This window comes from Argopecten irradians, chromosome 8 (assembly GCF_041381155.1).
Source record: "Argopecten irradians isolate NY chromosome 8, Ai_NY, whole genome shotgun sequence".
In the NCBI taxonomy this organism is placed as follows: domain Eukaryota; kingdom Metazoa; phylum Mollusca; class Bivalvia; order Pectinida; family Pectinidae; genus Argopecten; species Argopecten irradians.
In genome coordinates this window covers 35227665-35247663 of record NC_091141.1, presented here as the reverse complement: position 1 = coordinate 35247663, position 19999 = coordinate 35227665, and the positions used below count along the sequence as shown (strand labels likewise).

Here is a 19999-nt window from a genome sequence, read left to right as displayed (position 1 = left end):
TGCTCTGCCTCTGAATCAGATGCAACGTGGACTATTATTCATCAATTCAATTATATATTTAAAAAAACGTCGAAAATTTTGTTTTTTGAATACATATAAATGAAAAGCAATTTTAATCTGAACGCAATAATAGAACCGTTTCATGCAAATTGAAATAAAATTTTAGAAGTTAAACATACGCTCAATATGGATATCGTTCTAAAGGCAAGGGGGAAAATCTCGTTTTCTCGAATAAACAAGATATGTATACCACTTATTTGGAAGAAAACAACATTGTGATCTCGAATAAAGTTATGTAATCCACTTATTAATTCGTATCTAAATTTCTTTCTGCACAGTTATACATATTTAGTTGTGTAGACAATGGTGTTACTATTCATTTGTCATGGTATATATACATTATTTCATTTTGCTTGTTTACATTTATGTTATCCACCAAGAACAAAAAAATGACGTTGTCGATTGCAAAGTTGCTTTTGATTGGATGGCACTTACAACGGCGCAATTATTCCATAGCATAAAGTTCCTCAATGAAATTGGAATTTTAAAGAGATAATATCAATAGTAGATTAAAATATAAAGATTAATTTGAATACATTGTTATGTTTTCGAAACATATGTTATATGTCCATATTATAAAATTTGTATTCAAATTAATCTTTAAAATTCATAAGTGAAAATATTTCGATTTTGAAAATACTTTTTGACTCAATACCATTTGAAAGTTTTTTTCTCAGTTAAATTCACACGAGCCATACATTATATTCTTTAAAAGGGACGTTATACCTATTTTTTCATATAATATATGATTATCACATTATGATATTAGACAATTTTGTTTTAATGCAATAGTATCCTATATTGTTACAATGTTATTTATGTAAACTCTTTCACATTATGACAGGGAAGAAGCAACATTTTCTAAATTAATTTTATTCACATTTTTATTAATAACAATTCATCTGGTTTTTGCATTGGAACTTTAAACTTTCATAAGTAACCGCATTTATATATGCAGTAATACAGTTTATATAGGTTGGACAAATCCGGACTGATAGTAACGTGATGACATCGAGAAATTCGACTCATTTAAGATCGACTCATCGACATTCTACTGTATATCTGAAATGTTGTTTTCGTGGTACGATATGTTTATGCTGTACAAACAAGAGTACCGACTGTATATAGTAAAGGAAATTGATTTACCTGTATACGATGATAGTCATTCATACATACCAGAGACATACATGTCTAGACGTTTATGGTTTTATGGGGTTATCTAGGGACATTCGGCCATATCTGGTCAGAGGTATTTAAAAAGAATGAAAGGTATGGCAGGTCAACGTGCAGGACAGGAGTGTATTATATATATTTAATGACCTTCCTAAAAATACCTGTTGAATTACTACCAATTAAGCTAACTTAACCCATTATCCCTCTGTTGCAGTAGAAAATGAGCGGTCATTTCGTAGTTTGAAAACCATAATTCAATTCTTAATCAATTTATTTCAACACGGGGATTCGGGGGGATTCCACACCGACGTTAGAGTATGGCGTCACAATCACCTGTCGGTGAGACTAATTGATTGTAAATAGAACCCTACCCAAGTCGTTTTGAAATCTAGCAACCGACGTTTTGCCGTTCACGTAGAAAATATAAAGAAACTTACAAGCACTTCTATATAGAGACCATCTATTCTTTTTATCTATCTTAACGCTCAAGATGATAAGTTCACAATATATTATATATACTAGCCGTTCAATTTTCCTTCGAAAAGACATTCAAATGTATATGTAAAAAATAATGTGTCGCTGTGAATTTAATATTTTATAAGTCTTATTCCCTATTGGGTACTTTTGTAAGCAAAATAAACAAATACAATACAAACGTTTTAATAATTGTTTGCATAATCATTACCTCGCCCCATTATCAGTAATAGGCACCAATTATAGCTCTAAAGACGACACCATTATCTGTCTAAAAGTCTTTTGAGCTACAATATTGCAGCAACCTGTTTCATACTATCACTGTTATATTGTCTCGAATGACCAATTTCAACATGTGTATAAAGGCTTAGAAGACGATTTCCCTCTGTCCCTTCAATTTCAACGAATTTCATTTCAAACAATATTTGAAACAGGATTGAAACCCTGTGTCTTGGGTGGTCGTTAGACAAGTTTGACTGTATACATATTAAACAAATATTATGGCGTTACTTCTTCTACGCACATTGTGTATTCAGTGTAGCAAAAAAGACCATATCAATTAATATTCAGTATTGTGCACATTCTAAGAATTCAGAGTTAATAGGCAATATAGGTTTTACATGTTCACCAAATAAATCGTGCATACACTATTAAAATATTCTTTGATGTCATCGTTATTAACTAAAAGGAATTTACCCTACATTTACGACCTTTCCTGTCCATGTATTTTGCTTCTAAATGGTTCTTTACTCTCCACGTTTTGCAAAAAAAAGAGAGTTTAATGTTCAATTTTTATTGCACACCATCTAGATCATTACAAGAGAGGAACGTGCCATCAGGATAACGCATACCAAATCCCTTTGAATACATTTGTTTTTCATTTCTTACTCGTATCTGAGATACATTATGTCCTTCTATAAGTCTGATTTATATAATATTCATTTGCATTACTTTTAAGGCAGTGTCGCTACACTTTTATGTGGAAACATGATTTATTTTTGGAAATACAATTTCATATTGTACTTTTATCAGCCATGGTAACAATAAACAAAGAAACAATGGAAAAAAATAAATGGCGAGACAATTTTGATTTTATGAGAAATAATGTCAATTGATATATATATATATTTACAGGTAATGCATGTGAAACTGGGACACACACATGTGACCGTGACGCCATTTGTATAAACACGAGACGGAGATACAAATGTCGCTGCAAGCCAGGTTTTTATGGCACAGGGAAAATATGTGTAGGTAAGCAAATAAAGAGATATGTTATGTATATATTTGATAAAGGTATGCATGTAGGATCTGAAATTACTGTTCATTTCATAAGAAATGTTATTTTTTCGAGTATAGGCCTGTAAATTCATTATAGATACTTTTCAAATAAAATTTTCCTTTCAATAATTATTTTTTCTTTTTGTTTCTGGCTTTCTGATTGGTCTATTTATTTTTTCCATTCAACGATGAAAAAAAAAATCCGAAAATGGCGCGGAAACCAGACGTTATCGCGACGTCACAATAGAAACATTGACGTTGCGTATTGGTTTGGAAAATAATAATGCCTTGGAAAAAAATCAATGGAATCGTACGTGTAAACGTATTTCATTTTATATAGTAGCCTGAAAAATTAATTATAAGCATTGAAGTCACTATTTTTTAATTTCATCGGGGTATGAAACAAATTTTGTTTACAAACTTTTGTGAGCACCCGCTACGCGGATTGACACAGTTTGCAAACAAAATTTCTCTCATACCCCGATGAAATTAAAAACAGTGACTTCAATGCTAAAAATGAATGTCAACGTCAAAATCACAGCGGGGGACTTATTTTGTCATGACGCCATCGAATCTTAACATTTCGTCATTGTTTACTGACGTCACGATAATTTCCCGCCAGCAAGGCTCAGACAATGAAAATTACTCAGGTTATAGTACACAAATGATAAACTATCAAATGGATGACGTCAAAGGGTACTAGGCAGGATACATGACGAAATACAAAACCTTAAAAGTTTAATCTTTTTCATAATATGAATTATAAGGTATTGTATTACATACCGGGGATTGAATATATCACATGAACTAGTATTTGAATGAATTAATACATTATTTGACAATTTTAATGAATGTTATAGTATAAACATGAAACTGTGATTCACTTTACATTACTGTTAAGAAACAACGGGAAAACTTATATAAGCAATGAAATTACATATTTTTATTCAATGTTTGAAAATGGGTATGTTTAAGCTGATGAATAATGAATTAATTACTAAACTAATTGTGAATGTTTAAATCTTTACACAATACAAGTTTTATCAAACAAAATAGTCATCATATCTAATGTCGATAATATTCTATATCGTGTCATGAAAACATTGCTGTGAAAAAAAATCTTACATTATTAATACAAAAAAACATTCTGTTTAAACAAGCAATAATTACGTTGAACATAATTTATAGTTTACAAACAAAACAACTACCGTTTTCAAGTTTCATTTATAATGCCAGGAACAGAGACTGGGTGTATAATGCAATTGTTAATTTCGAGTTTTGATACATCTCTGAACATCACTGCACCTGAAGACAATTAGACTGAAGTTGCAGATGTCCATACTTCTGTGATATAGTTTAATGCCAATTAGTTTTCTGCATACGGATTTATAAATATTAATAAGAAATGTATTCCAGAAACATTAACCTCAAAATACTGGTAACAGTACGTTTGTAAAGATATGGAAACAACTTGGGTGACTAAATGACGTTTAATGTACGAAAATACCTCCAAAAAATTTGCTTTTTTATGTTTGATAAGTACACTTTCTGACACATGTCACTCTGTCTTCTGCGTTCAAAACACAGATGTCAAAAACAAAAGAAACGTTGAAAAGAACGTATGGTATTTCCATCGAATAGTTTTTAACCAAATTGTAACGAGAACGTATGCTACGTTTCCAGAAAGCACATATGTAAAATGCGATCCTTAAAACTATTTTTTCTTAATTCAGAAATATGAATCCAGAAAAAATTCACCTTTGTTTTTATTTCGTTTTTAAATTTCTGAGAATGACCTCTTTATTTGATTACATTGAACAAAATAAACAATGATATATTACAATTAATTGCGTGTTAAATTTAAATTATGGGAATTCGAATGAATCATTATGACGATAAAATAAAACCATTTCTATAACAAACGTCAATCTTTATCTTAAAACGTAACTAAATAACTATTATTCCCTAGGTAAGACGAATGAATCATGGTTATAAGTGAAATTATACAAGGAGAGGTGATTTCATATCCATCAGAAATGCAAACTATATGTAACATAACAAATTGATGTATGGTTTGTGGGTTTTTTTTCACTTTTCTTTCATTATTATACGCAAAAAATTGTAGAAAGTCAATTATATTAATTTTATTTTTAAATAATTTATTATGTGATGAACATTTTTTCTCTGGTGAGTTGAACACTTTGATTGATGTAAATCCTTCAGACAGATATTCAGTTACTTTTTACTGTACGAATTAAGAGTGATATACAAATTTCCCCAGACAGGATATATTAAGCGTTTAGCGCGATGTTTTATGAGGAAATGAGAAGGAAGGTCAGCCAAGCAATTTCCCTGACCTTGGAATACCTATTTTTAAATTGAGCATCGGGATCATGTTACCTTTTATTGACAAGATTATCAGTATAACGGCAACACAAGACAGTCTCAAAATAATGAAAAAGGTCATCCGGTACAGTAAGTAAAAGTTTAAAGATTCTTGTCTGGGTTTCAAAAGAGTCATTGCTGAAAACATGAAATAGCTGAAAAATCAATAATATCTTTATCCTGATGTCTCAATTTACAATTTAATCCTTGAACACCAGCTGAAGTTGATTTAGGATCCATCGCATGAAATAAAGTGTAAATTTCAAACAATTCTATTGACACAAGTCAGTGGGGTTAGACAACAGACATTGCCTCTGTATGTCGTCTCTCTAAACGACAGTATAAATGAACTCTCTTGTATATTTATATGACAAGTGATTTTTCTATTTTCGATCAAATTAATTATAACAAATACTTGAAACATGTTAAACGCCTAGAACTAACGTACATGACTTATCAAAAAGACAATCAAACTAATTAATGCTAATTGCATATATACAACAAAAGCAACCCCTGTTTTTGATGTTGTACTTTTAATTAATTAATTTCTTAACTTTTTTTAATTTTGCGTCAGAAAATGTCTAAACATATTTGCCCGTATTTTATTTTTATATATACATGTATGTAATAAACATTGATAGTAACTTTTGCTAATGTTATAATATATAATTTTATGTTAAATTGTGGTTATGAAACAAAATTAGCCTCACTGAATTGTCCTTTTAATGTTATTATATATAATTTTATGCTAAATCGCCGTTAAATCCCCCAAAAAATGTCGACAAATATTACGTAATTATATATATTATGTTTCAGATGAAAACGAGTGTGATTATGAGAACGGAGGATGTGTTCATTTTTGCCAGAATCAGAGTGGGAATTACACCTGTAGCTGTAAAGAAGGATTTGTATTGGACAGGGATGGACACAATTGTATAGGTAAGAATTTTAAATACTGAATATTGATTGGCTAATGTCGAGTTGGACGAAAGTCAAATTCCGCAAGTTGAATATTGAATATCAAGCTGTGAAAGGTGAATATCATATGTCGAATATCGTGATGCATAGCATTCAAATTATGCATATTCGATATCAAATGTTGAGCTACATATCATTCAATAATTTGAATATCATATGTCTGATCAATATCAAGCTGCACATCATTCAAATTTTGCATGTTGAAAGTCGAATATTGAGCTGCACAGCATTCTGAACTGCGGTCATTGGCCAGCGAGTACAATTTTGTTTATTTTTTGAATATTTAACCTACCAGACCACGTAATAGGAACGAGATCAGTACTCGATATTCATCCACGAAGATCAGCTTTCGCGAATTCACTTTAATCGGAAAATTCGCTGTGAAAGTAAATCGAATACGAAATATAGACGGTTTACATTATATGAAAAAATATGTTGAAATGTGTGCTGACCTGATAAATCATTTCATCTTGGGCCACAAAAGATAGTACATATGTTATGTTGCAGTTGTAATTTATGTTTAGATTTACCCATGCTACTAATAATTGAAATAGTTATATTAAATGATCCACAAATTTTGTTGTTTACCCATTTTGAGTAAACAAATTGGTATCTAACAATGTATCTGTCTTTTACGATTTTAATCCTGGTCTTTTGTCGGCACAAACACTTGTTGTTTTCAATAATTCATAAACTCTACGCAATCTTGTAACAGTTTAAACTGCTTAAAGTAAAATAGTATAATTCATAACGTGTTCAGAGAAACGTTTAATCACCGATCACTAAGGTTATCTGAGGTCTTGGCCCAAGTCGATTTTTGGCAATGATATCCGTGAAATTTAGTTTTATGGGGCAATAAAATCGGAATATAATCCAGGGTCAACCAAGCTGTGAGTGTATACCATATATTTATATGGCTAACACTGTTATACAATACCCAAAATATACACACATATGTCATTGTGGCAGGTTTTAATTCCTAGGTTGTATTTCTCTTTGAAATTTTATCAAAATAGAGTGATTTTGTTCGTCACATAAGCATTTCCTGTTATATTATAAATTGTGTATTGTGCCGCTTTTATTAACAAATTATAAGCTCTTACAGTAGTTTATTTACATATTGGGTTATATTTTGAAACAACCAAACATGTTACTGATATATATGATCGTGTATGTCATTCAGTACTTTAGAACACAAGACGAATTCTTTGAATTTTTTCTACTCTACGCGAAGTGATATTTTTGTGCCCTTTTCTCTTTTCCAAAATTTCCAAATTTGGCTATTTGAAAAAAAAATAGTTCATTCAAATTGATTTGTTATAGACATAAATTGCAGTCATATATACAATATTTTCATTCAAAGTTTCAAACTTATATAAAAAATATATTGTCAGGATATCTACATCGATAGTCTTACAAAATATTTTTGTTTTGCAAAATGAGGTTACAGTACTATCAGTGAGTTGTCTGTCGTGTGTCGTTGGAAAGTAAAGCTCAGTATGGTTATAAGGCATGACAGGGGAAAATAAGACAGCGTGCGTATGGGATTTGTCAAAGGTTTTAAATCAAACCAATTTTATGAAAACTTTTGTTAATAATCAAAAGTCGTATTTGTAGAGGCTACAGAATTAGGAGGCTGAAGTTGGTTCCGAGTTCCGAGTTGAATGGGATTTGATCGAAAACTAAATTAAAGTGGATTTACCAATATCTATCCATTCAAAAAGCCAACATGCAACATTTCTAATATGTTCAAAGCACATTGACTGCTTTTATTTATAATGATAGAATATTTCCTTAAACGGAACTCCGTTACATAAACGGAAATATATGTTATTTGAAAACGTATTTAAACTGACTCTATCACACAACAGACAACATTTGTAATATGTTCCAATCACATAAACTGAAATTTTAAAATTTTATTTAAAAAATCTAAATCCTTAAACGGAACTCGGAACAGGTTCCGAGTTCCGTTTAGCTTACACAGAACTTGGAACTCGGAACTCGGAACCAACTTCAAAAACACATTTATGAACTTTATTTTCTTAGTTTCCATAGGAAATTAGTCAAGCTAGGTTAGAATTATTAGCCTGAGATAGCATTTTAATAGCATATACATATTGGACCTCCAGGGGCCAGAGGGACGGGGTCAAAAGGGGTCAAAATGGATAACATTTCAAAAATCTTCCTTCTGAATTCAAAAATTTGATGGAACCAAATACTCTTCATAGATAAAAAAGTCAAATTTATAAGATTACTGACTGACTTCAACGGCCTGGTGGGCCAATATACATAAAGCCTTTAAATATGTCTTTTTTCCATTCTGTATATGAACTCAGGTGATCGATAAGGCCATTGGGCACCTTGTTTTTATAAATGTTAGGTCTTTTGGCCATCATCACATGGAGTAAAAACAGCTGAGTAAAATTCATCTTGAATTACCAGTTGCTGTGATTGCGTGATAATACTCATGCTCCACCGCCGACAAAGCATACACGATACCATTCATTTAAACATTGACTGATGCTTAATTGCGCATATATGTGTCTAATTAATACCAAAATGCATATCAAATAATTAACTGAGGATTTTTTTCGGGTCGCAATTAATTATTTTTAATATTTCTAACATGAAATTAATTAAGAAGTTCAAACTTTTCAATGGTAGTAATGGTGTAAAGCAAGTATCGTTCATAACTGAAGGAAAATATTTATATTCGTTTGCTCTTGCTTTTTATGAATGAAATACCATTCGTCAGCAGTAGAGCATCTTTAAATGATGATTCTAAACTTGGACAAGTTAATTGATATCCCGTTTGTTATATTTTTGTAGACAAGAACGAGTGTCTAGAAAACCTCGGCGGATGTGCAGCCCAGTGTGTGAATACCCTAGGGAGCTACGAATGTCGGTGTAATCAGGGATATTCTTTGGCCCCTGATGGGCGCACCTGTCAATGTAAGCATGGAAATTAAAAATGAATCTGTAGTTCAAAGTTCAAAATTTGCTTAAAGTTATTTGGCTTCTCAGTTTAAACATACATATAACATGAAATACAGGTGTGAAACAAAAACAAACACAAACTCTCTATTCCATCCTATCATTACCTGACATATAACGAATTGCTATTACACACATTTGGCAAAAATAAAGTTTCTCTCCTGTTACTAAAAGTAGGATATTTTGATAAGTGTGAAAGTTTTCTTTTGTTAAGAGACTAATTTAGAAACAAAGTAAACATGCTATGTATAATAGGTCTTACAAAAATAAATACGTTTCTTAATTTTCTATTATATTTTTCATTTTTTATTCCCATGATAAGCAATAGATGACTGCCAGGGTTGGGACCCTTGATTCAGCATCCCTACATAATTGTCCTCTTGCAAGAGGGCTCTCGTTCAACATTCGTTTTCCTATATTCTCTTTAACCTTCCAATCATTCACTTATTATTTTCATTCTTGATATTACTCATTGGTACATTCATTCGGTAAATCATTCATACTATACTCATTTATTACATTTCTTTCATTCTGAATTCTGTAGCTCATTAACTGATTCTTAAATTTATCTGAGTTTATCTAAAATATTTTGAACACGTTTCTTAATTACTGATTTGTATGTCTTTGATGCAGCAATATTCATCAATGCGCAAATTTGTCTTTGCGCTGATTTTTTTTTGCGCCAATATTTGATCGCTCCAAAACAAGTACCTTTGAAGTTTACAATACATCTGTTTGTCCTACTGACACCCAAACAAAGACAAATTAAATAGGCCATGTTTTTATATATACTAGATATTTCTAATTTAAAACACAAACTGGGACTCTCGTCTGCTGACCTTTTCATGAGGCCTTCGAGTACAGTTTACCGAGAGACTGAACCATGATTATTCCGTACTAGTCTACGAATATCATTAACATCAATAAGGCTGGCTGTTCTAACGTCTATCGTTAGTAGTGGATATTTATTTATAAATCCTGAACATAGTTAATGTTTTACAAAATGTCTCGCATCGATTACGATCACCAGGTGCATATCTGGCATATTTTGACGATGTCGTGGGGCTGGGACCTTACCTAGGTATGTGTACAGGTGTAGGATCGTAATCAATTTCACGGCAAATTAATTTCTAGACTTAACACATATATACCTGTACTAACGAACTATCGATAATGGAACTACAATATCACACCTGACTAAGTTCACTTACCTTACTATATATGACCCAGCTGAAAATAGAAAACAAGTGTTAACTTGATATCGCTAAGTACAAATATAGGAACAACACGATATAAACAGCGATCGACTTATCTCACTTACCTTTGATAAGGAAAGGGGAAGGGGAACAGCCGGTGAATTAAGAAGACATGGAAGTTACACAATATGTCTTTGTTGTATGATTTTTTCTCTCTTCTTTTTACTTTAATGAAAAAAGGAACATTAATCTTGTTTTTCCATTGTTTTTTTCCGTTATAATTAGCAATCATTATCATTTTCCCCTTTTCACATTTCTCATAGTAGCTAACAATAATTAAGATTTTTAAAACATATTTATTGATTAAATAAAATCGTGGTTTGGTTATCGTCAAGGAAACATGAAAACCAATCTAAATGCGTTCATTAGCCTTCCAAAAGTCCTTACATATCAAAACGACCGTCGACCATTAAAGTTATTGAAAAGCCCAATGCAAGTTTAGCACAGTTCTAAAAATAAATTCTTTGAAAGCGAGGCAACGAAGAAATGTCAACACGGCCATAACTAGCCGCGAAGACGTTTTCGGATTCCAATAATATTAATTTCTTCGCATGTAGAGCAATTTTGATGGGAAATTTTATTTTGTATTTCATAAGAAATTATTCTGGATAGATGAACATCATATTTACCGAATTTAGCCTTCCTTTGCCCGACTCTTCACTTTAATAGAGTGTTAAAAGTGGTGATATTCTATGTTAAAATGCTGGTATCTACTAAAAATAGAATTGATATTGTGATGTGAAATTGCAACCATGCTTTGACAAGTAAGTAGTTATTTCAGTACATTTAGAGAATCATTTCTTCCAATAAAGAAAATAAATGGTTCTAACCTCATTCATTTAATTCAGCCTGCTAAGTTAAGAGATGAACAAAGCGTGTTTCTTAAACACTATTTTAGATGAAGACCTCTTAAGAGGTAGAAATAAGACGTTCGAAATTGTTATTAATTTAAATTTGTTTTATAGATGGGACATATTGTAAAGAAAATTTACAATGCCAGCATTACTGCCACACGCCTGCCGGAAAACTTGTTTGTGGTTGTCGGGATGGCTACAGGCTCCATAGCAACGCCCTGGACTGCATTCGTACGTAGGTTTCAATCTTACTTGGGTCAGTTTCTGTATTTTCCATACTTGACAGGGTTATCCCACGGTCGCTAGGGTCGCTTACGTGATAGGGTTATCCCGACGTCTGTTGCTAGAGCCCTTTACTTAATATGGGTTATCCTACGGTTGTTAAGGAAAACATAACTGGTTTTTAACGAAATCGATTATTGTCGCTAACACAAGGTAGCTTACGCCTCCGGAACGCCTATTCTTATCCCCATTCTGGTTTTGTTACTCTTTACCTATAGGGTTCCTATTGTTTCATCATATATATAGAAAACTGTTTTTCTTTTTGATTTTAACGCTGGATGACATTTTAATTTTGTTTGTTTTACACCCATACTATCCATTTGTTTATTAATATATGGTTGTCACTTAAAGTCTTAATAGCTTGTTAATTGTTTCCCCAGTTCATAACATATTAACCCTAAAGTTTGATATTTCCTGACTCCCTTTCATCCTTATTCTTCTGCTGGAATGCACGTGACTTTACTAAATGTTTTATCATGATCGGGTTACGTGTTAAATTTGACCTTGGCAAACCTTGACCTTTGTTGGTCCGATTGCATTATTGCCGACCTTATGCTCTAGTTAGTTTTGTCACATTATAACTGTTTATTGTATCGCCTTACTTGTATACACCATGTAACACGTTCTCTATTGATGTAACATTTCTTCACATTGCTCCACTTGACCTTTGTTTTAATATTCTGATCGTTTAAGCACTTTTCACCACATTGTGAAGTTTTCTCCCCGCACCTATTAAACTTCCTGTGTGAGTTTAAAGGATAGACACTTTAACTGTCCTGGCTTCTAAAAGAAACTGCACATTAAAAAACCTTTGTTTCGTTGCCAAGCAATTTATGGCTTGACTCTATCATCAACCTTTCATTGGCGTCCTGTGATAAAGAAATATTTGTTGACTGTAGTCGTATCATTTAGACCCAAAACATTTATATTGGATCGAAAAAGTTGTGTACCAAATAGTTTATTACAATGTGTTTCTACAAGAGCATCTTTTGGGAATTACGCGAGAAGCCGCCGTCTGAAAACCACATTTTAATGTTTTTCATGTAAATTTTACTAAATTGATCACAGGTCGGCAAGTTAAGGACGATGTGTTTGCTTTCTTTGTAATACCGTATCAAAATTAAAGTGGGAATATCAATGTTAAATTCTGTGTCATCATGTGTCATTCTGTGGTCGCTTAGGGTGACACAATGTTGTGGAGTATTCCGAGTAGATTACCAGACCATCCCAAGTTATAGACGGAATGTTGATTATTTTCACTCTGTGTGTATATCGGAACTGAATAGTGTTAGAAGTCGACATATTTGATTTTTTGTGCTCTTTGTAATTTTGTGATATGTTCTTGGAAGCGACATGTTGACTGTTGTATTATGGGTATTGATGAACTATTTCTATGTGATAGAAACATGCGCAGCCGGAAATGGTGGGTGCCAACATAATTGCACGGACGGACCGCATGGCCCAATATGTTCGTGCGCTCCAAAATATATTTTGAGGGATGACAACCATACATGCATAGGTAAGTATGATAAAGAGTCTGATAATTCATTATTATTATTATCAATTTGATCAATTATTCATATATGACATATTGCCACAAATAATATTAAAGGGACAATTCGGTCTAAGAGAACATTAAAATTTGTACATATATCGTAAAACCCCAGTTCTAATAGAAATTAGATCAGTCGGTTTTATTGTGATATGCCAGAAAAGCCCATGGTGGTGAAATGCGTGTGAAATGTTCAAACTCGCTCGCTGTCCGCCATTACACATTGTGGTCGGACATATTGTATGCCGAACCCTCTCCCTTGCCCGTAAAGTAATGTAACTTTTGTCTATAACTGCTCAAATCGCTCTGACAGCAGTGTGTTTACCTTATTAGGTGAATTGTCTTGCCTAAAAAATCATTTATTACCTCCTCTGTGGTTATGTAGTTCATTTGTTTAACGTGCGTGACTTTGGCTCGGATATGGGAACAGCGTACGTATTTTACCTGCTTAATCGTATTGATCAACGATTTGTAATTACACCAGTATCAATTAAAATACTAAACAATTACGTGGAATTTGTCAATATTTTATGTTATAGGTTTCATTAGAAATGTAAAACAATACATTTATGCCATATTTTGCTTTTTGGTTATGTAAAAGAATTAGCCTGAGTGAATTGTCCCTTTAAACAATTGTAATAATTAAGGAAGCGTTCACATTCCATACGTTGCATATGTTTATGATTATTTTTTCTTTGTTTCTGGTTTTCTGATTGGCCTATTCATTTTTTTCATTCCATGATAAAAAAAATATCTGAGAATGGCGCGGAAACCCGACGCTATCGTGACGTCACAATAGAAACATTGACGTTGCGTATTGATTTGGAAAAAATAATCCCTTGAAAAAAATCAATTGAATCGTACGTGTAAACGTATATCATTTTATAAAGTAGCATGGAGAATTAATTATAAGCATTGAAGTCACTATTTTTTTAATTTCATCGGGTTATGAAATAAATTTGGTTTGCAAACTTTATGATAATCCGCTACGCGGATTCACACAGTTTGCAAACACAATTTCTTTCATACCCCGATGAAATAAAAAAGATAGTGACTTCAATGCTTAAAAAGAATTGATATGAACTTTAATCTGATAGTTAATCTGGGATGGACTATTTTTCATATTAGATCATTTTTGTGAATTGAAATTTATAAATTAAGTTACCATCTGGTTATATCAGTTTATATTATTATTAGCATTTCAGTCAGGGATATGTTTCAGTTTATATAAAACAAACTTTGCATATTTTCGTTGATTGAACAGTCAGTTAATAATGTACACGATTTTCCTTTACATTTAAAGAACGCTTAAAGGGGGATAACTCCATTTATATGCTCTGGCAATAACCCATAATATCTTTTCTTCACCAGCCTCGTGTGAAGTTAATAATGGAGGATGTGATAGAAAATGTATTGACACAAAAGCTGGTCCTCAATGTTCCTGTCCGAGAGGCTTTAAGTTACACCAAGATGACAGAACGTGTCTAGGTAGGCATAATGTATTTCTCCATTTTTTAAGATCTTCAATATGTTGATTTTACGATCATTCGTGATCAAGACAACATATATTATACGAATGATATGATATTTATTAGCATCTTTGTATTTTGTCTTTATGCTTCTGCCTTGATTAATATATGTGTTCAAATAAATTTGGTATGTCATTTTTCCAGATTGTTTTTATCAAGATTTAATTAATGAATTTTCATAAAAATACGTCATAATGGCTGGACAGGAAAAATAAAATGTTGTTAGATGAATTTATAATTTGTTCTATGAATTTTATTATGTTTTCATTGTTATCATTGTAATATAATGAAAGTATATTCGATTCTTTTCTGATATCTGTTTAACTTCACGTGTATATTTTAATCTAATCCAGTAAAATTTACAAAAATATTTCGATTTTTTTCTAAGATAATACACGGATGACATGATATTTATTAGCATCTTTGTATTTTGACTTAAGGCTTCTGCATTGATTAAAATATGTGTTCAAATAATATTTGGTATGCCATTTTTCCAGATTGTTTTATTAACATTTAATTAATTAATTATTATAAAAATACAACATAATGGCTGGGAAGGAAAAAACAAAATGTTGTTAGATGAATTTATAATTTGTTCTATGAATTTCTATGTTCTATATGTTTTTATTGTTATCATTGTACTGTAATGAAAGTATATTCGATGATTTTCTGATATCTGTTTAACTTCACGTGTATATTTCAATCTAATCCAGTAAAATTTACAAAAATATTTCGATTTTTTTCTAAATTTTTACTTGATTAGATTGAACTTTAAACATGAAGTTGAACATAAAAATCTAATGTACTTTTATCACAATAGAGATATATGGTTAATCATTTAATACATATAAATGCAACCAATATTAGGTATGCAAAAAATTCCTTTGAAGCCCACAGAGAGAGCGACGCCAAACGTTAAAGCTATACAGTCAACCATAGTGTTGGGCATATTGGCACTTTAGATGTACATCAAAGGACTAAATTACCTGCTCTGTTCTGTTGCCTTTTTGTTACAACGAGATAGTCCTGGGGTAGATATAACGTCAGTGAAAGTAACTGCTGGAGTATCGAGGATGCCCAATCAGATACGACGCGACATCAGCTTTCGTTTCATAGGGTAATAACATAAATGCATAATAAAAATGATTGTTCAAAAAAAAATAATAATTACTGCATTTTGCTCCGGTAGATAAGTCAATTTTGATTTATCTTTCCACAGATATAGATGAATGTCAGATCGCTAACGGTGGGTGTAGTGACAAATGTGTGAATACTAAAGGTGGTTATGAATGCGTTTGTCCTAGAGGGTTCAAAGTTCAAGTGGACCACCACACCTGTACAGGTAAATATTATACAATTAATATTAATTGATATCTTTGATATTTTTTTTAAATTTTCATTTGTTTTCATACTAAATCCAACTCTCTGATTGGCAGCTTCTTTTTCTTCTTACACAATGAAAAAAATATCTGAGAATGTCACAAGAAATCTGACGTAATCATGGCGTCACAATGGAGACTAAGACGTTGCGTATTAATATTTAAAAAAATAATCCATTGGAAAATTAATAAAAGCGTACGTGTAGAAAAGTAGTGTGAAAAATCAATTATAAGCATTGATGTAACTATTTATTAACTTCATAAATAAGGTTATGAAAAAGTTGTTTACAAGCTTTTGTGAGAATCCGCGAAAGCGGATTCACAGTTTGCAAGAAAAATTCGTGCATACCCCTAAGGAGTTCAAAAATAGTAACATCAATGTCTAAATAAACACTTATTTTACAGATCTACAATTTCGCAATTTTGATGTAAAATGAGAAAAAATAAGAATATTTTATCAATTTTACAAAGTACCTGCTGTACACCTCTTTCCAGAAATATATTTTGGCACATAATTTGTCAAAGCATCTCTACAAATTACGAGTTACACCGTAATACAAGAAATGTACCTAAGATTATTCATAGTGCAATCCTACTTTTCAACTTTTGTTCGAGTGAACAAAGGAAATGATTTAACAGGCGTGAAAAGCACTAGTTTAAACGGGGATACTTCCGATACTACTTTTGTATTAAATATGGAGCAGGCTATTTGAAGGAAAGGCGAAAATATGATTTTATGTAAATAACATATCATTTTATTATTTCAGATGTTGATGAATGTGAACTAAACACCACATGTGACCAACGATGTGTTAACACACCCGGGTCGTTCCATTGCACGTGTAAATCAGGATTCCAACTATATGGGATCACTCACTGTGCAGGTCTGTATATAGATATAACATTATATGTAGTTGCACACAGAAAAAAACAACACACACACAAATTGTGAATGCATACAGTATATCAATGAGGAAGAACAAGGGAATTGTCGTCTTACAACAATGCAATTCAGAACACAATTGAGGTGACGTCAAGAGAAGACGTCTCTATGGAAATGTATAAAAGAAATAACCTTAATGTAGTCGACTTCTGCAGAAAAGAAAAGACGCATTTAGTCGCTTATTTCAGTGTGCCTACCTAAGTGAAGATAGCTAAAAATGACACCAACCTGTGTTAATAATCTGTCAACTCTCATTATAGGTCTTTGATGTTTTTATGTGACTTGTCTGACGTTATTGATTTGGATAAAAATATCAGATGCATTCGCAAACAATATGGTTTAGTTTTTTTATGAAAATCTTTATGAAAATGATGGACAACTTAATTTCATATCCTGTTTTGTCGAGACTGATATTTTCTAAATGTTGTTTCATAGATATGAACGAATGTGCCCAGAATAATGGAGGATGCCAGCATTCATGTGAGAATACAGAAGGGGGGTACCGATGTCATTGTCCGCAGGGCTTCAAACTTCATACAAATCGAAAGGACTGTGTTTGTAAGTATAGCGTTGATATATAATTAACTTTAAAATGCTTCACTGCCGACAGAGCATAAATGATTTCCTTCATTTAAACAATAATTGATGTTTAAACATGTATATATTAATTATTTTTAATGTTTTTATCTGGAAGTAAAATAAGACGCTCCAAATTTGCAATGATGGTAATGGTGTAAAGTAAGTAACTTTTGTAACTGATGAAAATACTAGTTCCTCTGATCCTGTTGTTAGAGAAAATACCATTCGTCAGCGGTGGAACATCTTTATATTCTAACAATATATGATCCAATCATATATAATTTTCTGCTGCGTGTATTCTTACACATAAACTTCAAATATATCGTCAACTGGCAAAATCTCCTCGGCCGTTGGATTCTCCTCATTTCAAAATTGATTTCTTTCGAAATTCCTGTAGGTAGATAGGTAACGTTACCTTTTGCAGTCCTACAATTATGGGCCAAATATGTACAATAGAACTCTTCATTTGATCTTTACGCCTCACTTTGATTTCTATTTATGGTTCAGCTGACCAGACCTGTTTACCACTTCGTACCCCTGCCAAGTCATCCATGACGTGTGTCCAGCAAGATGGCGACCAAGTGTGCACAGTGCGATGTAACTCACGGACGTACTCCACAAGTCCAAAGGCCGAAAATATCTATAGATGTGGGGCGAGCACGGGATATGAGTGGCTACATAAGCTTCTAAATCAAACGTTATCGGCATGTTCAGGTACAGTTTATTATGTTTGATTTAAGCGAGTTATACGTCGAATTCATTTGATAAATTCCATAGTATAAGATACTATTCATCACAAAATTAGTATTTATGAAATTTAAGGCAATATTTCACCTTTTCGTTTCTTTAGAAGACTTGCGAAATTCGCCTCGAATATGGTGCACCCGTCTACCGAAAAAGTACAGTACAATTGAATTGTGCAGCATCACTTGCGTAATATGATGTTTTTATTAACTATGATGTCACTATATTGTTTCTTACGAAATTTAAATAACATGACAGTATAACTGAATGCGCCAGTTCTGTGATAAATATGTTTCATAACACTTTAAAACTCCTTCATTTTATTTATCACTTTATTCACTTATCACTTACAATCGATATATTTTTTTCTTTTAGAAGCAGCAGAGGTTCCCGTTGTCAGGAAAACAGCAAGGATTTTATTCATGGCAAACAGGTGTCGAGGACGCCGGAGCATAAGAGAGGAGATCCGACGTAACATTACTGCTCAACTTGGTATGCTCTCTAAATAAGTATCTACATAGTTAAGGGTTCTTCAAAAAGCGCTCGGTCGTAAGCTTAAATGCATTTGAATTTCCGTATTGCAAGTGAGAGCAATGGCACACTTCCGAAGCAAAATGATTTGAAACTGCAAAATGTTGCCAAACAAATAGATTAGTTACATAAAATCTCAGACAAAATAACACCTGTTAAAGAACCTATATGAACCATTCTAAATTGCTTTAATAATCTGTCAACAGAGCTGAAGAAATACCGATGTCGCCGGAAGTGCAGTATCACTTCTGTCAGTATTGAATGTGATACCCGGAAGTCACGTCGACTGGTCCAGGACCTGAAGGGAGCGCTCATAGCTGCTGATATTGAAATAGAGGTGGCGCCACTTAAGGCAAAAAGTAGATATATTTTACATAATGTGTGTTCCTATTATTTGTAATATATATTGGTGTCTATATTAAGAATGGAATGGCGGTGGGAACGCCACAATCAATTCTGATGCATTACATGCATATCATCAAGTGATGTTGATTATTGGTCTATTGAAATTTTTGAATTGCTATCGCAAATGGTGACTCCAGAGTCAAACGATTCAAAATTTTGGCCAAAAAAAATCCATTGAGACATTTTCATATATATTTAACGTTTTTAGCGATTTTATAACTATCTTTAAAAATCACATGTAATATGGATTGATGTTTTTTAATCGGTAATTTACACTTATTGTCATTTGTCTAAAAACAAAAACATGTAATTAATGTTGCTAAATTCCCTTTCTTATGTTTTCTTACAGAAAAATGTGACTTTAAATGCACGAAAAAGAGGACTGAGAGACGACTGAAAAAGTTATTAAAGCGAATGAAGAAATTCATAAATAAATCCCAGTTTGTGGTGAGGTATGTGAAATTAAAGACGATGTGATACAAATTTGAAGATATATATAAAAAGTCATACACAAAATGCAATTATAAATATGTATATTGATAAACACATGCAATGTCTTTTCCCGCAAATGAGCGGTATAATTAGCATTAAAAGTAA

General features: G+C 32.2%; 1 protein-coding gene across 4 annotated transcripts in view; it reads left to right on the top strand.

The window, feature by feature from the left end:
- LOC138330222 (signal peptide, CUB and EGF-like domain-containing protein 1) overlaps positions 1 to 19999 on the top strand; it is a 97445-nt gene that overhangs the window by 69061 nt on the left and 8385 nt on the right. For all 4 annotated transcript variants that reach the window (XM_069277680.1, XM_069277681.1, XM_069277683.1 and 1 more), the window contains 13 exons: positions 2842 to 2961; positions 6190 to 6312; positions 9184 to 9306; positions 11570 to 11689; positions 13143 to 13259; positions 14664 to 14780; positions 16041 to 16163; positions 16968 to 17084; positions 17579 to 17701; positions 18230 to 18436; positions 18842 to 18958; positions 19204 to 19356; positions 19752 to 19854. In XM_069277680.1, coding sequence (XP_069133781.1) covers positions 2842 to 2961; positions 6190 to 6312; positions 9184 to 9306; positions 11570 to 11689; positions 13143 to 13259; positions 14664 to 14780; positions 16041 to 16163; positions 16968 to 17084; positions 17579 to 17701; positions 18230 to 18436; positions 18842 to 18958; positions 19204 to 19356; positions 19752 to 19854 — 1663 coding nt within the window. The remainder of the gene's footprint in view (positions 1 to 2841; positions 2962 to 6189; positions 6313 to 9183; positions 9307 to 11569; positions 11690 to 13142; positions 13260 to 14663; positions 14781 to 16040; positions 16164 to 16967; positions 17085 to 17578; positions 17702 to 18229; positions 18437 to 18841; positions 18959 to 19203; positions 19357 to 19751; positions 19855 to 19999) is intronic.